This window comes from Mixophyes fleayi, chromosome 2, assembly GCF_038048845.1.
Source record: "Mixophyes fleayi isolate aMixFle1 chromosome 2, aMixFle1.hap1, whole genome shotgun sequence".
Taxonomy (NCBI): domain Eukaryota; kingdom Metazoa; phylum Chordata; class Amphibia; order Anura; family Limnodynastidae; genus Mixophyes; species Mixophyes fleayi.
The window spans coordinates 145,679,906-145,698,185 of NC_134403.1; the positions used below are offsets into that span (position 1 = coordinate 145,679,906).

The window sequence follows — 18,280 nt, forward strand, 5'->3', positions numbered from 1 at the left end:
TGGCTGGAACAAACTCTTCCTTTAGACAGTGTTATAACAACTCTCAGTAGCAATATTACAGTCCTGGTCAGAGGTTTTAATAACAAAGTTTGATGTCTCACTTAAATAACTTGAACATAGCAAAGCAAAGGAAACTTATCTGTCTTCATAAGAGTCCTGCTGACATCTCATGGGCCACTGGCCCCAAGTTTGGTTTTTTGCTATACTGCAAAAGTGCTTCTTTCTGGGCTGGCTGCAAACATCCCTCAGGACAACAATTCAGTCATAGTATTCAGTGTCTCTTTGTGGGAAGATCCCACATTAGCTCAACCAGCAATCACAAACACCACTTCTCACACGAGCCAGTGCGTTTTTGCTCCTCCCTTTTTCTCCAAGAATCTCATGGAACTTCTAGTTCATTCATTGCAGTTTGCCCACTTCAAAATGGCAGACACAATTTGCATTTAACTTCCTAGAGGCACTCTGGGGAAATGTAGTTTTCTGAATGAGTGCATACAGTTATATACCTGTGATTTGCAGGGTATTACAGCATTGCTGGGCACCCATTACCTCTGGGCCCTATAGCGGCCTCACCCATAGCAGTGGTGGTAGTTCCATCAATACATAGAAGCCCCTGTGTATATATCCTTCACATGACCAGCTTATCTTCAGCAGTAAGATAACTATTTCTAAACACAATTTTATAGCATTTTGCTTACTACTGTGCTGTGGTCGTAAATGAGAATTTAATGTCATGAGGGAACAGTGAAGTAATATATTTGTTAAAACAGCTTTAGTATGTGATTTATTTCCAGAAGGCAGTGCTTGTCAAATAATTTCAGGGATCTCAAACAGTGCATGCTTTTCAGGTCTCCTAACAAACACAGAAGTCCACTATTACATGTGGATCTGAACAGGGCTGAGAAACACTAAAGTAAGGATTTAAAAAAAAAATAAAAAAAAATTGACTTTTTATGTACTGTGTTAGCATGTTACAGTGTTAGTGTTGCTTAATAATCTCTTTAACTGCAACTGTGACTTTATGTAAGAGCTGCCTTTGATCTAGAACATGTTTCTCTTCTCCTAGCTGGTAGCCTCTATCGTGTTTATCAGTTTTGGAGTAGTCGCAGCGTTCTGCTGTGCTATAATTGATGGGGTGTTTGCAGCTCGACACATTGTGAGTATTTGTACTTATCCCTATCCAATCTAATTGTTTATATAAAATGTTAATAACATTTGGCTATATTTAATGTTTGCTGACACAGAAACATATCAATGTGACCTATTTGACTAAATAGCACTATGTTCCTGGGAATATGAACCTATTCTGTGCAATAATTGTCCTTTGCAAGAATTATCTGCAGAAAATGGTCCTTTTCCAAGCACTACTTGACATATATATAATTTTCATTACTTCGCATAATCAGAAGAAAAAAATATGCCTGAAACAAAATTTCTTTAATAACAGTATTTCTTAAAGAAAGTATAGTAAATTCGTAAGTAGGATAAAAACCCTGCACTCATTGCAATAATTATCAGGTTTAAACAGGGTGCTCTGCAGTAGTGAAGGAGATGTCCCAGGATTGCATATGAACATCTTTTGATTGGCTCACAATCTACTCTGGAATGCCCTATTTGGCTAGTTACTCCCCACTTTTCCCAGCCTCCTGGCCAATCACAATAAATATTGTGATGTGGTTGGGATTTTCCTTGCCCTTTAAAGAGCACCTGCAGACAATGAAGGTAGTCATTATTCATGAGCAATGAACATTTATAACAGAGCAGTCTATCTATTCACTACTAAAAATCCATCATGAATCCATCATGAGTATTTGCTCATGAGGCACCTCAGTGATTAAACCGATTCCTAGTGAACCGATTGCATTTTGCACCATTGTGTCTAGATTTGCTTATTGGACAGGCCCCAAAGAGCAACACATTTGCCTGTTTGTCATGAACAGTTTTGCGTGACCATTGTTATATGTGGGAAGAGCTACAAAGGTGAAAATGGAAAGTACTTATGTGCAGTGTCACCAAAGTGAACTTTTACTGTTTCCCCAGAGCAATTCAGGTCTTAAATAACTCACAAAAGTACTGTGTATTTCAACTGTATATTTTTATGTTGCTGCAGCTTGTAATTGCAAATAAATTGGTATGTAACAAGCACCCTACTATGCACAAGGCACCCCTTGTATTTTGAAAATAGCTTATAGGGCTACCTCCAATATGGTGTTAAAGTGAAAGCCTTTTGTGCTGCATAAAAACTTTTCAACATCAGGAAAAAATCTGAATATCTTACACTTGACTCTATCTCAAATCTTTGAAACTCATTAAAATATGATGTGTGTGCTCCATAGAGACCCTCCGCTTTCCTCATTGAGAACAAGTGATCTTTACTTTGCAATACTCTAATGATAATTCTGGTTTCCTCATATCAGTACATGTTGTGAGGGAAATATTCTTATACCTGGTAAGGTGGTGAGATGGTAATTCATTAGATACTGTCAATGCAACCAATTTAGAGGGGATTCTATAATAGTGTAAATGTATTATTCATGTTTTTTTTTTTTAAATAAAAATAAATAAAAAAGGAATAGTTGACACATACCATAATAACATTTATCAGGATACAATACAAATTGCTCACACTGAAAAAATATTCTATTGAATTCATATTTTCCAGTGTCCACTAAAGATAATGGCAAAATTATACATAAGAACAAAACATAATACAAAGGCAAGGAAACAGAGGCGGCATAAATTAGTCACAAACATAGCTCATCTTTAAATAATCTGTGTTTACAGTGTACAGCGCTATGTGATAATCTATGATCAGGTTTGTACTGTAGCCTTCAATGGTTTAATATTTTCACAATGCCAACATTTTAATGTTTTCCAGGGATACTTTGCTGCTGAATCATACATGTGCATCATACACGAGGGAACATAGGGACAATTAGCAACTATTTATCTTGCAAAAGGTGTAGAGATGAGACAACTTTGTTCCATGGAATATCTGCTTTATTGTGCATTTGGGCACAGACATTTTCCATGTTTTTCCAACATAAGTTTGACTTAGGGGTTCCATGCAGAATCATTTTTGTTCCTCTGGGATTTTTCCTTATAATATTTTAGTCATAACACAGAGCAGAATGAATTGACACCGTCATCATCCAACCTCTTTTATAGGCTATACTTTCCACAATATGTGGGTGGAATTTACAAATAGAATGCAGAATGCCATTGTCTGGAGATTATAGAGATCAGGGTGCTGATAACTGTAACATTAGGGGAACCTAATGGGTGAAAACCCCTAAGGGTGTGCACCGGCCACTTTTGGTGTTTTGGGTTTTGGGTTCTGATTAGCTTGAGGTTTTGGGTTCTGATTTGTTTTGCCAAGACACCCCACGAAAGGTTTTGGTTCTGATTTCGGGTTCTGATTTTTTTTTAAAAAAAAGCATAAAAAGTGCTAAAATCCATTATTTTGGGTTTTTTTTCACTCCTACACTATTATTAACCTCAATAACATTCCTTTCCACTAATTTCCAGTCTATTCTGAACACCTCACAATATTGTTTTTAGTCCAAAAGGTTGTACCGAGGTAGCTGGATTACTTAGCTAAGCGACACAAGTTTAATGTAGTGAGCAAGAAAAATCATCCTGAATAACTGGAACCCTTGTTTGCTTTGTGTAGGAGGAAGAATATTCATAAACTATGCTCACACCGCACCTTTTTGACCCACAGGAAGTTATTTTCTTGTTTGTTACCTGGCTCTTTCTCCCCACCCCACAACGTGTCAAAAAGCTGAACCCCATATTTATTTAGTATTATTTAGTATTTATTTCCCATTTTTATATCTGAAACAATGATGTATAACAGTGCAGCCAAACGTCAGCATAACATCTCATACCACTATATACAGTCTGATGCCCAATAAAATAGCTGTGTGTCTACCCATGTCCTGTATAGCTGTAGCAAAATACGACCCCATGGTAACCATGTATAATCACATGCCCATCATATACAGCATAATAGCATCATATCCACAAACGTCCCAAGCAACCACATACCATATATCCCCATATCTAGCATATCCACCACAGTCCTGTCAACCACATACAGTTCTGTGCATCATGCCCAACGCAGTATAAGAGCATCATGCCCATCTCTGCACCCAGGATAAAAGCCTCATGCCAGCCACATGTGTGCTAGACACAACAGCCTTATTTCTACCACATATAACATCTTGTCCACCATATCTAACCCTATGCCTTATCACATTTAGTCCTATGCAAAATAAATTTTCCAGTGCATGGCAGCCTCATGCCCATCACAGCACTATCCACTATACACTGCCCAGTGCATCACCCATGTAAGTACTAAACCACACCTCCCATCTGTCTTCCTTGATCCTCCTCTCTTCGGGATCTCGCGAGATCCGACGGCGTGATGACGAGGTTTTGCCTCGTTCTGAGGTTCCTAGTCGGCGGGAACCCCCGAACAGTGCTCGGATCCGGGCTCAGATCGGCACTGTTCGGGGGGGTTCTGATTTAATAATTCCGAACCCGCTCATCTCTAATAACCCCCCCCCCCCCTCCTACTGTGATAGTAGATGCAAGGATCTCTCTTGGCAAGTGACATGATGTTTTTCAGGGACAACACAGGGTCCCACTTGGAGTCAGTAGGAAGTGGACTTTTCCTAAGCTTTTTGACGCTACCATTGCCAGATCAATCAGCGTGGGGGGAATAATGATATGGGTTAGGGAAAATTAATTTTATATAATACTTCTAGTTTAGACTCCAAAGTTTGAAAAAGTGTACTCTTAGTATTATTTTGAATTGCTGGTTTAAGAAAGAAAAAATGTCATAAAGCAAATGCCATTATCTGAATCTTCCTGACAGCAGCTTTTATATCAGTATCCTTACATTCTTTTTTTATTTATCTTGCTATCATTCTGCAATGGTCCACTGAAGTTATTGACATAAACCTATTAGCAGTGTTCGAAGTGGGAATTTATGTGGTGGGAAGAGCCCTAGTGCTATAAGCACAGGGCTGGTTAAACCTAGGGGGGTGGGTCCGCATTTTTCTTCCCGTGCTGACCAGACACACCACTCTGCAGGTTTACCTGCTATAGTGCCACCAGCCTGGGCTGGCAAAGCCTAGTGCTGGTAATAGTAAAAGTGGAGGGACCCCACACTTTTTGTTGCCTTCATTTTGCTAGTAGCAGCACTAGGTTGGGTTAAGCTGTTTGGGTCGGGGGGGGGGGGGGGGGTGGGGGTGTATCACAGCATTTTTTTTACATTAGTTTCCGTTTTCTTTTACATATATTGCAGTTTAAAATTTGTTTACATCTGTTTATTTATGTCAACATGTTGACTGTCAACTTTACAACCCTGTCGACATTTTAATTGTGTTGACATTATGAACATGTAGACATTATGACTAAGGAGCTGTGTCAACATTATGACGGACAACATTTTGGTGTCGACATTTTGATCACATCCCATTCACACAAGACTAAAAACAAGTTTTTGGTTGAGTTAAATAATTTAAGTAAAATATGAAAAATTGGTTACCTGGATATCAGCCTTCTTGAGGTACGGTGGGACAACTAATGTCTGTAAGAGCCCAGCATCTCTCTCCTCACTACTGTAGAAGTGGGCCTTTCTTCACACAGACAGAGTGGTGTCAATGCTTCTCCTCTGTCAACTTCCCATTCACTTGGAGGAGATGAATGTGAAGCTGGACTGCTACAGGCATCAGGGACCTGTTGGATTAGGAGCAACACCAGACCCCATATAAGTCACAATTCAGTACTATTGTTTAACTTAATGAATTACCCCCAAAAACTGCATTTTCAGTATGCGGTAGAATTATTCTTTGACTGTAATTTTATACATCGTAAATACCTTTCTGCAATAAATACCAAAATATAAAGATCCGAGGATATGAATAGATAGTGAGAATTGCATACAATATACATAATAAGAAAAATTCTACTGTAATTTGTCAAATTGAGCAATAGGGTCAACATATCTAGAGGTAAATGTTTAAATTTGGGGGATTATCTCTTGAAATTAGAGACATCATATTTTAACTCTGCCAACCACTCATTCTACAATTCTAATTTGCCACTGACCAGAATCCTGAACACATCAGGAGTCCCAGCACCAGGCTGGAGGTATTCCCTGAATTCCAGCCTGCCATTCATTCACATCTACCAGTTTTTTTAGTGTTGCTAGTCGGTCCAACTTACTAATACTGTATATCTCATGTATTACTAGGCAGAAGAATGTATTACATTACATGTGACTTCATGGCCTTCAACATTTAACACATTAGGGTGACATTCTATTTTACTCATTTCAGAAAGCCTAAATTGAGCTAAAACAAAATCATAAAGACTTACAAGTCAATATTATAACATAATTTGGGGAGAGTTCTGTAATCAAAACATGCTTTTTAATGCTCAATTTTAAAAGCATTTCAATTAAACCCATTTAAAGCTAGAACAGCTAAAAAGGCACTTAAACAAGTTCAATGAAACAATATAAGACAGATGAGCATTACCTAAATTATCTAAATGCATGTTATTTACAGCAACTACTTTTGCACATGTATTAAAAAGCACTTTCCACTGGTCTTAATAAAAATAAAAACGGACCAGAACCCATATATATTTTAGATAGTATCCCAAAACAATCAGCCTTTACAAATTGAATGTGTTTATTTATTTGCTTATTGCAGAAGCTACTACACTGTGTACCCTATTTATCAAAGGAGGCAATAAAAAATGTATTTTATTGATGCTTTTCACAGACATTAAAAAATAACTTATTCCCACAATTTATCAAGAAAATATCACCAGGGCAGCTCAGCAATACTCTTCTGACCAGGTGATACTGGGCCTGATTCATTAAGGAAAGGAAAGCAAAAATTGTGAGTAACTTTGAACCTTGGCAAAACCATGTTGTTTTAGAGGGGAGAGGTAAATTTAAAATGTGAAGACAGATTTAAAATTGGGGTAGAGTATATCGTATATCAGCTTTAAATTTCAGTGTACAAGTAAACTATCAAATATTTGTGTGTTACATGAAAAAACAGACATTATATACCTTGGTCCTGATTCATTAAGCAAAGTTAAGCACAAAATTGAGTAAGTTTTCTTCCTTACATGTTCTGGACAAAACCATGTTGCAATAAAGAAAATACTGTCTGTTTTTTCATGTAGCACACAAATACTTGATAGTTTATTCGTATACTGAAATTTAAAGTTGATATTTGTGTGCTACATGAAAAAACAGACAGTATTTAACTTGTGTGCAAAATAGAAAACTAATTTGCACCCTTTGCATTGCAACATAGTTTTGTCCAGGAGACTACTTACTCATTTTTTTATTTAACTGTCCTTAATGAATCAGCCCCAAAGTTACTGTTTAGCAAGGCCAGTCACTAGGAATATGTGCAAATTTGGGCTTTTTTTATTGACGTTATTAACAAAAAATTAATCAATAAATACATTGTAAAAATCAGATAACAAATATTAAAAAGGTATATAAAAACCATTGAAAGTTTAAAAAAACTGGTTTAAACAAAGACTAAAGTATATTTTCAACCAGTTTCAACTGCTATGGCCATACAGCAAAGTATTGAGATGGTGCATGCTCATGCAAATGCATGTGGAAACTATTGGCAGAGAAAGCTGTGCTGGAGATAGTTATGCTATCACTGATACTAACCCTTTGGTATATTGGGCAAAATGAAAAAAGCCCTATTGCTGGTGGAAACACATGTTTTTCGATGGTAATACAGCTTTTCACTCTTTGATAAGTATGCCCCTGTACATTGTAGTTTAATATAGCTACCTGTCAGTAGGTGGCTGTAACAGGATAGACCGCCTATGCCACCCTGTCTGTTGTTGCTGGGAACCGGCTGGGCTTACTTTGCCACCGTCCCCTTTCGTTATTCCGAATACGCCCCTCCTGCCGCAGTGGGAAGGACCTGCTGCCACCACTGAGCTCCTTCTATGGCACACAGAACCACGTTCCTTCTGAGTAACTGACGCTGCTAGCGTATGTCGTTACTGGTGTAGCTGAGCTGGTGCTCCTGACCTCTCACTATAGATCAGGGTTGCTGTGGATGAATCCCCCCCTGGCCTATCACACTAACCAGGGCTGCAGCGTAGCGGGCAGAGCGGTGGTACTGGAAAAGCTTGGGTCCAAACCTCAGAGACAGCCAGAGAACGAATTAGATTTAGGGTCTAATCTGCAGGTCACAGGATTACAGCAATATTGAAGATGTTTTCAAGCACGTCTTGAAGCAAGATGTTTATTTGCTCTCACACTGGTGGAAGGTACCAGTGTGATCAGGTCAGATGAAAATCCATTACAATACAATACAATACATTACATGCTCAAACAGCTCATCTTTTATACAGTTCAGACACAGGCTATTTTTAACATCAGGATTTTTACACAAACATGCATTTACATGCATTGGAAAGCTAGCCATATTTACACTTACATGTGAAATTCTAGAAATGCTGTGATGTCCTACTTTTCAGATGCAGAAGATATTAAAAATAAGTGCATTGGCAACTTATATAAATCAGCGACCTGCGCTATTTCCTTTAAATAAATTTATACCAAAAGTTATTTAATAGTGATCCAGTCACACCTGGCATTGCTAAGTTGTTAATAAAGTAGAAAGAAAGAAAGGAAACCAAAAACTGACAAATGACCAATATGTGAACTCCTGCAGGATAAGCAGGGCTTGGTCTCTCTTCCTCCACTGGAATATGGCTGCCCCACAATGTATATCACACAAGTTCCGCATAGGCAGAGACCAGCCCTGAGGATAAGAAGCAGCTTATAAGATTTGCTTCTCAATAAAAACATTTTTTTTTTTACTTCAAAGTGTCTGAACAGTCCTGAATTACACACTAATAACAAAATTCAATTTGGAAGTGATCTAAAAGTGTTTTTAGCTAAGCTATTGAGATTGATAAATGTAACAGCAATCAAAATATACTGCATAGTAGCTAATAATTTGCAGCTTTTGTCCAACAAGTTTCGCCCTTCCTCCACTATGAAATTTGCTCAGCTGTGTGGATTTGTACATTTTGGTGGGCGCAACATTGTTCAGCTGTTCAACAGAGGTTTAGGGGAATTCCAAGATTCATGTCCATTTGCTCACTGCCCCATCAATTGCTTCATCTGTTGATCTGTGGTTTTGCTTGTCCCCAATTTCTTCTTACAATCCGTCTCAAATATATCCTCACATTTTTGAAGCCGGTACCTATCACGTCCTACCAGCCTCTCCCACCACATTATACCAGGCTGTGTGCTTTTCCAGTCTATATCATTTTACACCAGCTTGTGACCATCACATTACACCGGTCTGTGCCAAATACATTTTAGCATCCTTTGCCAATCATTTTACCAGCATGTGCCCAGGCTTTAGATAAGGCTGTTAGACATTAAATAAGCCTGTTCTCTCAGAAATTAAAACAGCCTGTTCTCCCAGGCAGTATTTCTACCTGTTAGAAACCAAGATATACGCCTTTAAATTAATGAAATATGTGTACAAATGAATGAAATCATTTGAGAAAGTGCAGCCAGGACAGTTAAGACCACTATGTATGTGAAAACAAAAGATAGTATTTCTACTTGTGCCCACACAATATACAATCCTTTCTCCCCTTCTGTGCACTGTGATGTCAGTTCATCGAGGATATGAACTTCCCTATCTCTGCTACTGGCAGCACTTTTGCCGGTATAAAATGGACAAGTTGCAGTTCATACTAATTTTCCCTTTAATATTGCCACCTTCCTTGGTTTTCTGGACAGTGGAAATGCCATCTGTACAGATGTGGGGAATATCTTTATCATCTCTTCTACCGAGCAAGCCAACATCATTACCCTAACTCTGAAACTGGCTCCTATGGTTTTGGATGGCTGACTAGAATTTAGTCATGGGGGGAAGTTAGGAGGAAGAGACACAGGATGCTCAGCCGCAAAACAAAGTAAAAAAAATCAGTCAAAAATAGTGGCTACCCAATCTTTCCACCCCAATTCTGTTATCACCCTTGTGGAGCTCCAGGCCCACAAATCACCTGCCTACCACCAGAAACATGCCTGAGAGGACCTACAAAAAATAGTCAAAAGACTACTCAACACAATAGTTTCAATTAAAGGCAGTCAAATGTCTTTTCCTATATTTTGTATATTGAATTCTGTGTGATACTTTAGTTGTCTCCTGCACTTGTTACTATACTGGATAAGTTAGCTGTTCATAGCACTGCACTTATTAGACTGTCTTTTCCTAGAGCTGGACACAGATTAGACAACATATTCACCATTACACTCTAGTTTTCCCTCTGGCCCTCCCTGCTCCATGCACTTGTGCTGCCGTCTCCTGTGTAATGGCGGTGCCAAGGTAATTCTGCTCTGTGAACATATGCTATTTCTTTTTCATAATAAAACTTGGAAGAGTAGCCCATTGATCCCCCTGACAGTGTTCCCTGGATGACTGCCCAGTTTGTTCCTGTTATAATATGCCATTGCCTTCAGTTTGTTCCTGTTATAATATGCCATTGCCTTCAATAAATATTCTTCTGCCTTTAATAAAGATCATGAGAGATAATCAGGCAGACAAGGATGATTGACTCGTGCCGACTTGTGTTACCTATGTCTATGATGTCTACAATGTTTGTGCTTAGATACTTCATGATTTACACATCTGCCACATTTAATGTGCTTGTGCTGCAGATAGAGAGGGCTACTAGAAGCATTGATTATAGTCAGTTTATAATTAAACATCCCACCGAGCAACTATTCAGTAACATGAGAAAGAGCAAGAAAGTTCCATTTTGAACAAACTATGGAGGCTATTTTCCATCCCTTTTTTTTTTTCACGTATGCACCTTGATGGTCCATCTTGCAGATATTAAGGCCTCCACAAATGAACAGCTTTGATGTGCAGAGAATTCTACGTGCCTCAATAAGAACCCTCTACATCCCTTTATCTTATTACAATTATCTGGCTCGGCAAAATTAAATCTCCTTTCTCAAATGCTCTACAAAATGAGGCGCACTGCTGCACACTTATATTTAGCCAAGAATGTCTCCGCTCCACCCGACTCTTCATCTCTGCCATCTTGCTACGTAAACATTCGCACACCTGTGAAAATTGTGACGTACAACAGGTTCAAAGCTACGTTCGATCTGCAGAAATGCTGTCTTGCACTTCATCAATGTCCTCCCTTGTCTCTTTATTTTTAAAACATTGTTGAATAAAAGCATGGATGACTTTATCATTGCCACTTTGGATTAGTAATTGAATATGTTAAACTCTATGAAAAAAGTAAATAAAAGTTAATGATATTGTTGTGCTGGAACCATGTATGAATAGCTTCAGTATAATTACATTCTGGGCGATAATGACGTAACTTTTCCTAGTAAATAAAATGGGTGTTCTAAATGGTATTGTGCAGCTGAAATAGTAAGATTGCAATAAATTCATGTTCTATAATTGTCTTATGTAATGGATAATAAAGCAATACGAACTCAAAAGAGAAAGCAATTTTAATTACGTACATATCAATGAGCATAGAAAGGTCGCAGCACACTGAGATGCTGTGTGCTCTCTTATCTTGAAGCCAGGTGTTCTAGACAGAGACTGAAATGTCAACTCTGATTGCACTAAGACAGCATAGTACAGAGCTATAGAAAATACACTAAGTGGCCCTTCCCATTTATGTCACAAAACACTGTGGGCTCTAATTACTGCAGGGCAAAAATCTTTATACATCAAAGGGTCACCGCCCCTGCCAGCAGTAATGCTACTCTTCACAAGGGACAGGTGAGCGGTCTGTATACTGGGTAGGCTCTCCATTCATACGAATACACACAGGGGCGGTTTCAATAAACTGTGAGGTGCCGCAGTAGCCTCACTTAATGTGTCTTAGCGGGATATTTAGGGTAATAATCTTCACTCAATTTTGCTCTTAGTTACTAAAATGAGTAATCTACCTGCTTGACACATCCCTTATAAATTATAAATTATTTGGTGCAATCCCAAGAAGCTTTACTTCTTTATTTTTCGTTGTTTTAAGCTTGGTTGGAAGTACTTTCATCAATTAAAGTGTAGATGGAAATATCTAGCATATATCTCAGTATCAACAATAGTAAGAGGGGGCTTCGTTAGACTGTGAAATTATGGTATGACTTATATGAAATAATAAGCATGAATATTGCGGCGCACAAATAAATAAAAAAAAATTTTTTTAATATACACAATGTTTACATAAAAACAATTCAGAATAAATGATAAACAGCAATAACAATATGAATATTAAAAACCTACAGATGTTGAAAATATCAGCAAATAAATGCATATAATGATAGTCCAAATAGACATGGGTTGATCTATTAGGATTAGACTGATCTTGTATGTAATGATGTGAATTCTTCAGAAACGCAATCTTAGACAGGTGCACAGGACCAAGTCTTGTATAATGTGTAATCAAAAGTCATTAAAATAAGATCCTAAGGTAAATGACCAGTTCACGTACTGACAATAGTGAATGGTTTTTGCATGCTTCCTAATCATATCCAAACATTGTTCTTATAGGACTCTGTCAATAATATAGGGGCATATTCAATTAGGTCCGGTGATCGTGGCTGCGCGTGTAAAGTGACAATACGGTACCGCAACATCGCGGATTTCCCTTCGCAACCTATGGGATGCACACGGAAATGCGTCAAGGTTTCTGTAAAGTGTTGACAGTGTGAGCACATATCCACGATCTTTAGACCTAATTGAATATGTCCCATAGAGTTCAAAAAATCTGCTATTACGAGAGTGAATAAGCAACTCTTATTACTGACTGACACATTGTAACAGATCCACAGGTGGTACTAATTATTTCTATTGTCTCCTGGAAAACCTGCACTGTTAGTGGGCCATGAGGACTGGGTTTGGGAAACCCTAATCTAGGTTATCCACACACCAAAGCTTCAGTCAGTTCCAGTAACATGTAGATAGATTTATTTTGTCCTTCTACTAACTAGTAAACAAACATACACTATTTACTCATCCAAAAGCCACATAAGCAGTTTACTTAATCAAGGTATTTATAATATAAACATTTTCTAAGTATTGAATAGTACATGTTGCCAAAATCCATGCAAAGCAAAAACATGATTTGTAACCAAAATACAGTTTTTGTATATTTTTATGGAAGACATACAAGAAATTTATGTGTTTGCTATAGAGAAACAATATTTCTAAATGTAAAAGTATTTTAGTGTATTTTATGAACCCCCACGTGTGTCAATGCCGAGCTTTACACATGCAATAAATTATATGGTGAAGTACCTGCTGTCATCAAAAGGTGTTTTCTGAGTCACCTGTTTAGCCTATTGTTGCTTGATTAGACGGTTACTTCTAAATTACAACTGCATTGTTCTTATGTCACCTGTTTACTGCATTTGCTGTGTGGTGGCAATAGGTGTGCATGATGATATGCAAGATATGTGATGAGAGGAAATATTTTAATTATTGCACAGGTCTTCACAGAACTATCCTATCACCATTGGATTGTTCATACTGCAGAAGCTGTTGTAGCCCTATAGCTATTCTCAAATATCTGTCTACATCTGTAACTGGATAGTATAGTATTCTTAATCTGTTAAATGCCACATCACCTCCTTTTGGCTGCATAATAGTGAGTATCATCATTCCTGTGTAAAATAAAGTCTAAACAATGTTCTGTAAAAGGCTATTGTTAGCTGATGAAAAGAGGACATTTATGAAGTGCACTCAATGCACAGTTCAAAAGGCTTTGGCTTTACATCCATTTTCCTATATGGATGCTCAGTGCACATAAAAGCGAGCACCTACTCTCCAGGAGACGCATTTGAAAAATAGAAGAGCACTTAGTAGTGTAGAGTGGCAGAAAATTTTGAAATGGTGCAATTTACAAAAGTATATTAGTTTTGTTTAAGTGAAGTGTGCCTAAAAAGGCACTTCTCCGCCTAAGTGCAACTTGAATGTGCAAGATGCATTTCATTAGAAGTATAGACAATCTCAGCCAACTTAGGGCTGGTGCACATCCTTTTGTGGAAATGCTTACTTACATGCAAATGCTGAGTCAAATGCATCTTAAGCGTGCAGCTCCGAAATAGCATTTGCACCAGCGGATAAATGTATCAAGCTGTGATTTTTTTCAGTGATTTAAAATCACCACAATTTGCAAGAGATATCCGGCTATTTGAAGTTCAAAATCCCCGTATGTATTAACCAGCGATTTTGACTTTCCTAAATCCAATCTCTGGCGATTTGTGTAAATTTTAAAACATCTGTCTCTCCCATGTTATAGTCAAACTCGCTGGAGATTAAAAACAAACTCACAAACTTTTGTTGTAGAGGGGCAAAAATGACTATGAATTTTCTTACAGGGGACAATTTATTGTAAAAATAAATTAGTGGGCCAAATGTAATTATAAATTAAATGTAAATGGTTTTTTTTTTTCTTTGTTTTGTTTTTTATTACAGTGGCTTACTATTTCACCACCAGTGGGGTAATAGTTATATTTTTATGATAATGCAATTTCTAATGTGTTGCTATATATCCTAACTACAGTTGTTTATTCACCCTTTATGCATCTGATTTTTTTCACATGTATTTTATTGTCTTACAAGAATAAGTTGTCTTCCCTTAAAATTATGTAAAGATATCACCTAAGATATAAAAAAGGCACAGAACTAACATACAGTAGTAAAAAGTGTAGTGTAAACCATAAGAGAGAACAGAGTTACAGAGCTGTGGCTTTATAGCTAATGAGAGAGAGTTGGGGAAATAGTGGTTGGGTAGTCTAAGGGACATATTTATTATTGGTCAGTTTTTGTCCAGTTAAGTAACATTTTGGATTATGTAGGTTTGGACCGATTTACCATCCTAATCATGCCGGGACGGCGCCTCCAATAAGTGGCTGTCCTGGTGAAGGCTGCGCACTGAAGTGTCCGTTTTTTTCCACTTGCTGACTGTAGCGACAAAAGACTTACCTTTTGGGTAAGATATCTGCAATATCTCCTGAGTTAGACATTTCTTAAATTACTCAGATGCTTCTATTTGCCTTAAACAAGCAGAAACAGCCATTGATTTACAACTTAAACATAATTGATAAATAGGCCCCTAACTCTGATAAGCACAGACATATGTATCAGGCTTTTGCCTATGGTGTCTTATCCATGTAAGTAAGCATGCTATAGTGTTATATGACTCATTGTTGTTGATATGATCATTTAGGATATGGTGCCAGAAGCACAGCAGGTGCAAATATGTTCCCGGGTAGGTATGGTATTTTGGGAGTAGATCATATCGCTTTGGTTTGATATAGGGATGTGTACGGGCGACTTTTGAGGTCTCGTGTTTTGTGTTTTGGATCCGGATTTTCTCGATGTTTTGGGTTCGGGTTTGTTTCGCAAAACACCTGCCGAAAGGTTTTGGTTCGGATTTAAGGTTTTGGATTCGGATTTTTTTTGAAAAAAGCATAAAAAGTTAAAAAATCAAGTTTTTGGGCTTATTTTCACTCCTACGCTATTATTGACCTCAATAACATTCAATAACAAGCATTTCCACTAATTTACCGTGTATTCTGAACACCTCACAATATAGTTATTAGTCCAAAACGTTGCAACGAGCTATCTTTCTGGACTGCGTAGTGGAGTGGTCCCCACAATATAATAAGAAAACCATCAACTGGTCTTAATCGCACCAAAACATGTACCTGGACTGCGTAGAGTAGTGGGTCACCACAATATATATAATAAGAAAACCATCAACTGGTATGAATCTCACCGAATAATGTACCTGGACTGCGTAGAGGAGTGGGTCACCACAATATTATTAAAAAACCCTACACAGGTCTGAATTCCACCCAAAAAGTTTATGGACTACGTAGTGTAGTGTTCCCCACAATATTATTTAAAATTTTTGCAGCAACAGTCAACGTTGTTTAATATCTGATACACCTCTATCTGGACTGCATAGTGGAGTGGCCCCAGTACCCAATTTGGTACCGGGGCCACAATACCTCCTCCAAACATGGTACAGACCATTCGTCATTGAGATCCCATCAAGTATGTTAAAGACAGACAGGGTCGAAGTGTTATTGGTTGACTTTGTAAACCAAAAAACTGTCCCTGTTGCACATAGTCGTGCAATGAAGACTGACTTTTTCATTTAAAGGCACCATCTTTCAAGTGTAGTGTTTGTAACTCATATTATACTTTTGGTAAAATTGGTTTATTTTGTTCCTCTTTATGGTAACTACTAATAGAATTAAAGTATTAAATAGAAGCGGCAGTTCCTCTTTATGGGAATTAGTAATAGAATTAAAGTATTAAATAGAATTAAAGTATTAAATAGAGTGGTATAGAGTGGTAGTGTGGTATAGAGTGGTCCCCACAATATAATAATAAAACCCTCAACTGGTCTGAATTCCACCAAACAAGTATCTGGACTGCGTAGTGGGGTGGCCCCGGTACCCAATTTGATACCGGGGCCACAATAAAATAAATACACCCTCAACTGGTCTGAATTCCACCAAACAAGTATCTGGACTGCGTAGTGGGGTGGCCCCGGTACCCAATTTGATACCGGGGCCACAATAAAATAAATACACCCTCAACTGGTCTGAATTCCACCAAACAAGTATCTGGACTGCGTAGTGGGGTGGCCCCGGTACCCAATTTGATACCGGGGCCACAATAAAATAAATACACCCTCAACTGGTCTGAATTCCACCAAACAAGTATCTGGACTGCGTAGTGGGGTGGCCCCGGTACCCAATTTGATACCGGGGCCACAATAAAATAAATACACTCTCAACTGGTCTGAATTCCACCAAACAAGTATCTGGACTGCGTAGTGGGGTGGCCCCGGTACCCAATTTGATACCGGGGCCACAATAAAATAAATACACCCTCAACTGGTCTGAATTCCACCAAGCAAGAATATGGACTGCGTAGTGGGGTGGCCCCGGTACCCAATTTGATACCGGGGCCACAATAAAATAAATACACCCTCAACTGGTCTGAATTCCACCAAACAAGTATCTGGACTGCGTAGTGGGGTGGCCCCGGTACCCAATTTGATACCGGGGCCACAATACCTCCTCCAATTTCCAAGTGTAGTGTTTATAACATCTTAACACTACACTAATTCTAGCACGTCAAAACCTCTTGTTTTAAATAATGACAGGGCATTTAACTTTTGATTTAATTTATTGAATTTGTTGGCATTTTCTTTTACTTTTTGAACATGGCAAACGACTGTTGAATGGTCACATAATGCCCAAAAAAAAGTTGCAAGATGGAATTGTCCTTGGGCCCTCCCACCCACCCTTATGTTGTTGAAATAGGACATGCACACTTTAACAAACCAATCATTTCAGCGACAGGGCCTACCAAACAACTGTGGCTGAAATGATTGGTTTGTTTGGGCCCCCATACCAATAAAACAATTCATCTCTCCCTGTATAAACTAAACAGGCTCTACTGAGGAAAGATGTCGTCCTCATCCTCAACCTCTGATTCCTCTCCCCCTACAGTGTGTACTTCCTCCTCCTCACACATTATCAATTCGTCCCCGCTGGACTCCACAACCACAGTCCCTCTGTACTGTCTGGAGGGCAGTGCTGTACTTCATTGAGTAATTGATTATTCATTTTTATAAAAATCATTTTTTCAACGTTGTGAGGAAGCAACCTCCTTCGCCGCTCACTGACCAGGTTCCCCGCTGCACTAAAAACTCTTTCCGAGTACATACTGGAGGGGGGACAACTCAGTTAAAAAATAGAGCCAGTTTGTACAGGGGCTTCCAAACTGCCTTTTGGAGTTCTACCACGTCACTACCTCTAGTTAATTTAGATTGCAAGGCTTGTAAATATAAATACTTTGAAGATAAAAAAAGCAGGCTGCACAGACTGTGGAGCTAGAAAGTGAAATTAAATGGACCACGTTACTTTGGTGGCTATCTATGCCCCCCCCCCGCCCTACACTTGTAGTTGAATATAAATAAAGCAGCCTGCATAGACTGTAGAACTAGAAATTCAAATATACAAAGAAATGGACAAAGGCAGTTTGGTATCTGTCTGCATCAGATCCCCTCTCCACTAGGAGTAAAACAGAAAACTTTTCAGCCGTTATATAATCTAGAATATAAATAGAAATTGAGAAAGGCAATTTGGTATCTGTCTGCATCATAATCATCAACATCCTCCTCAGCGCCA

General features: G+C 38.3%; 1 protein-coding gene across 1 annotated transcript in view; it reads left to right on the forward strand.

Moving 5' to 3' along the window:
- Window positions 1-18,280, forward strand: part of TMEM255B (transmembrane protein 255B) — an 88,143-nt gene that overhangs the window by 26,479 nt on the left and 43,384 nt on the right. Inside the window, exon 4 of the mRNA XM_075198054.1 lies at window positions 1,067-1,156. Coding sequence (XP_075054155.1) covers window positions 1,067-1,156 — 90 coding nt within the window. The remainder of the gene's footprint in view (window positions 1-1,066; window positions 1,157-18,280) is intronic.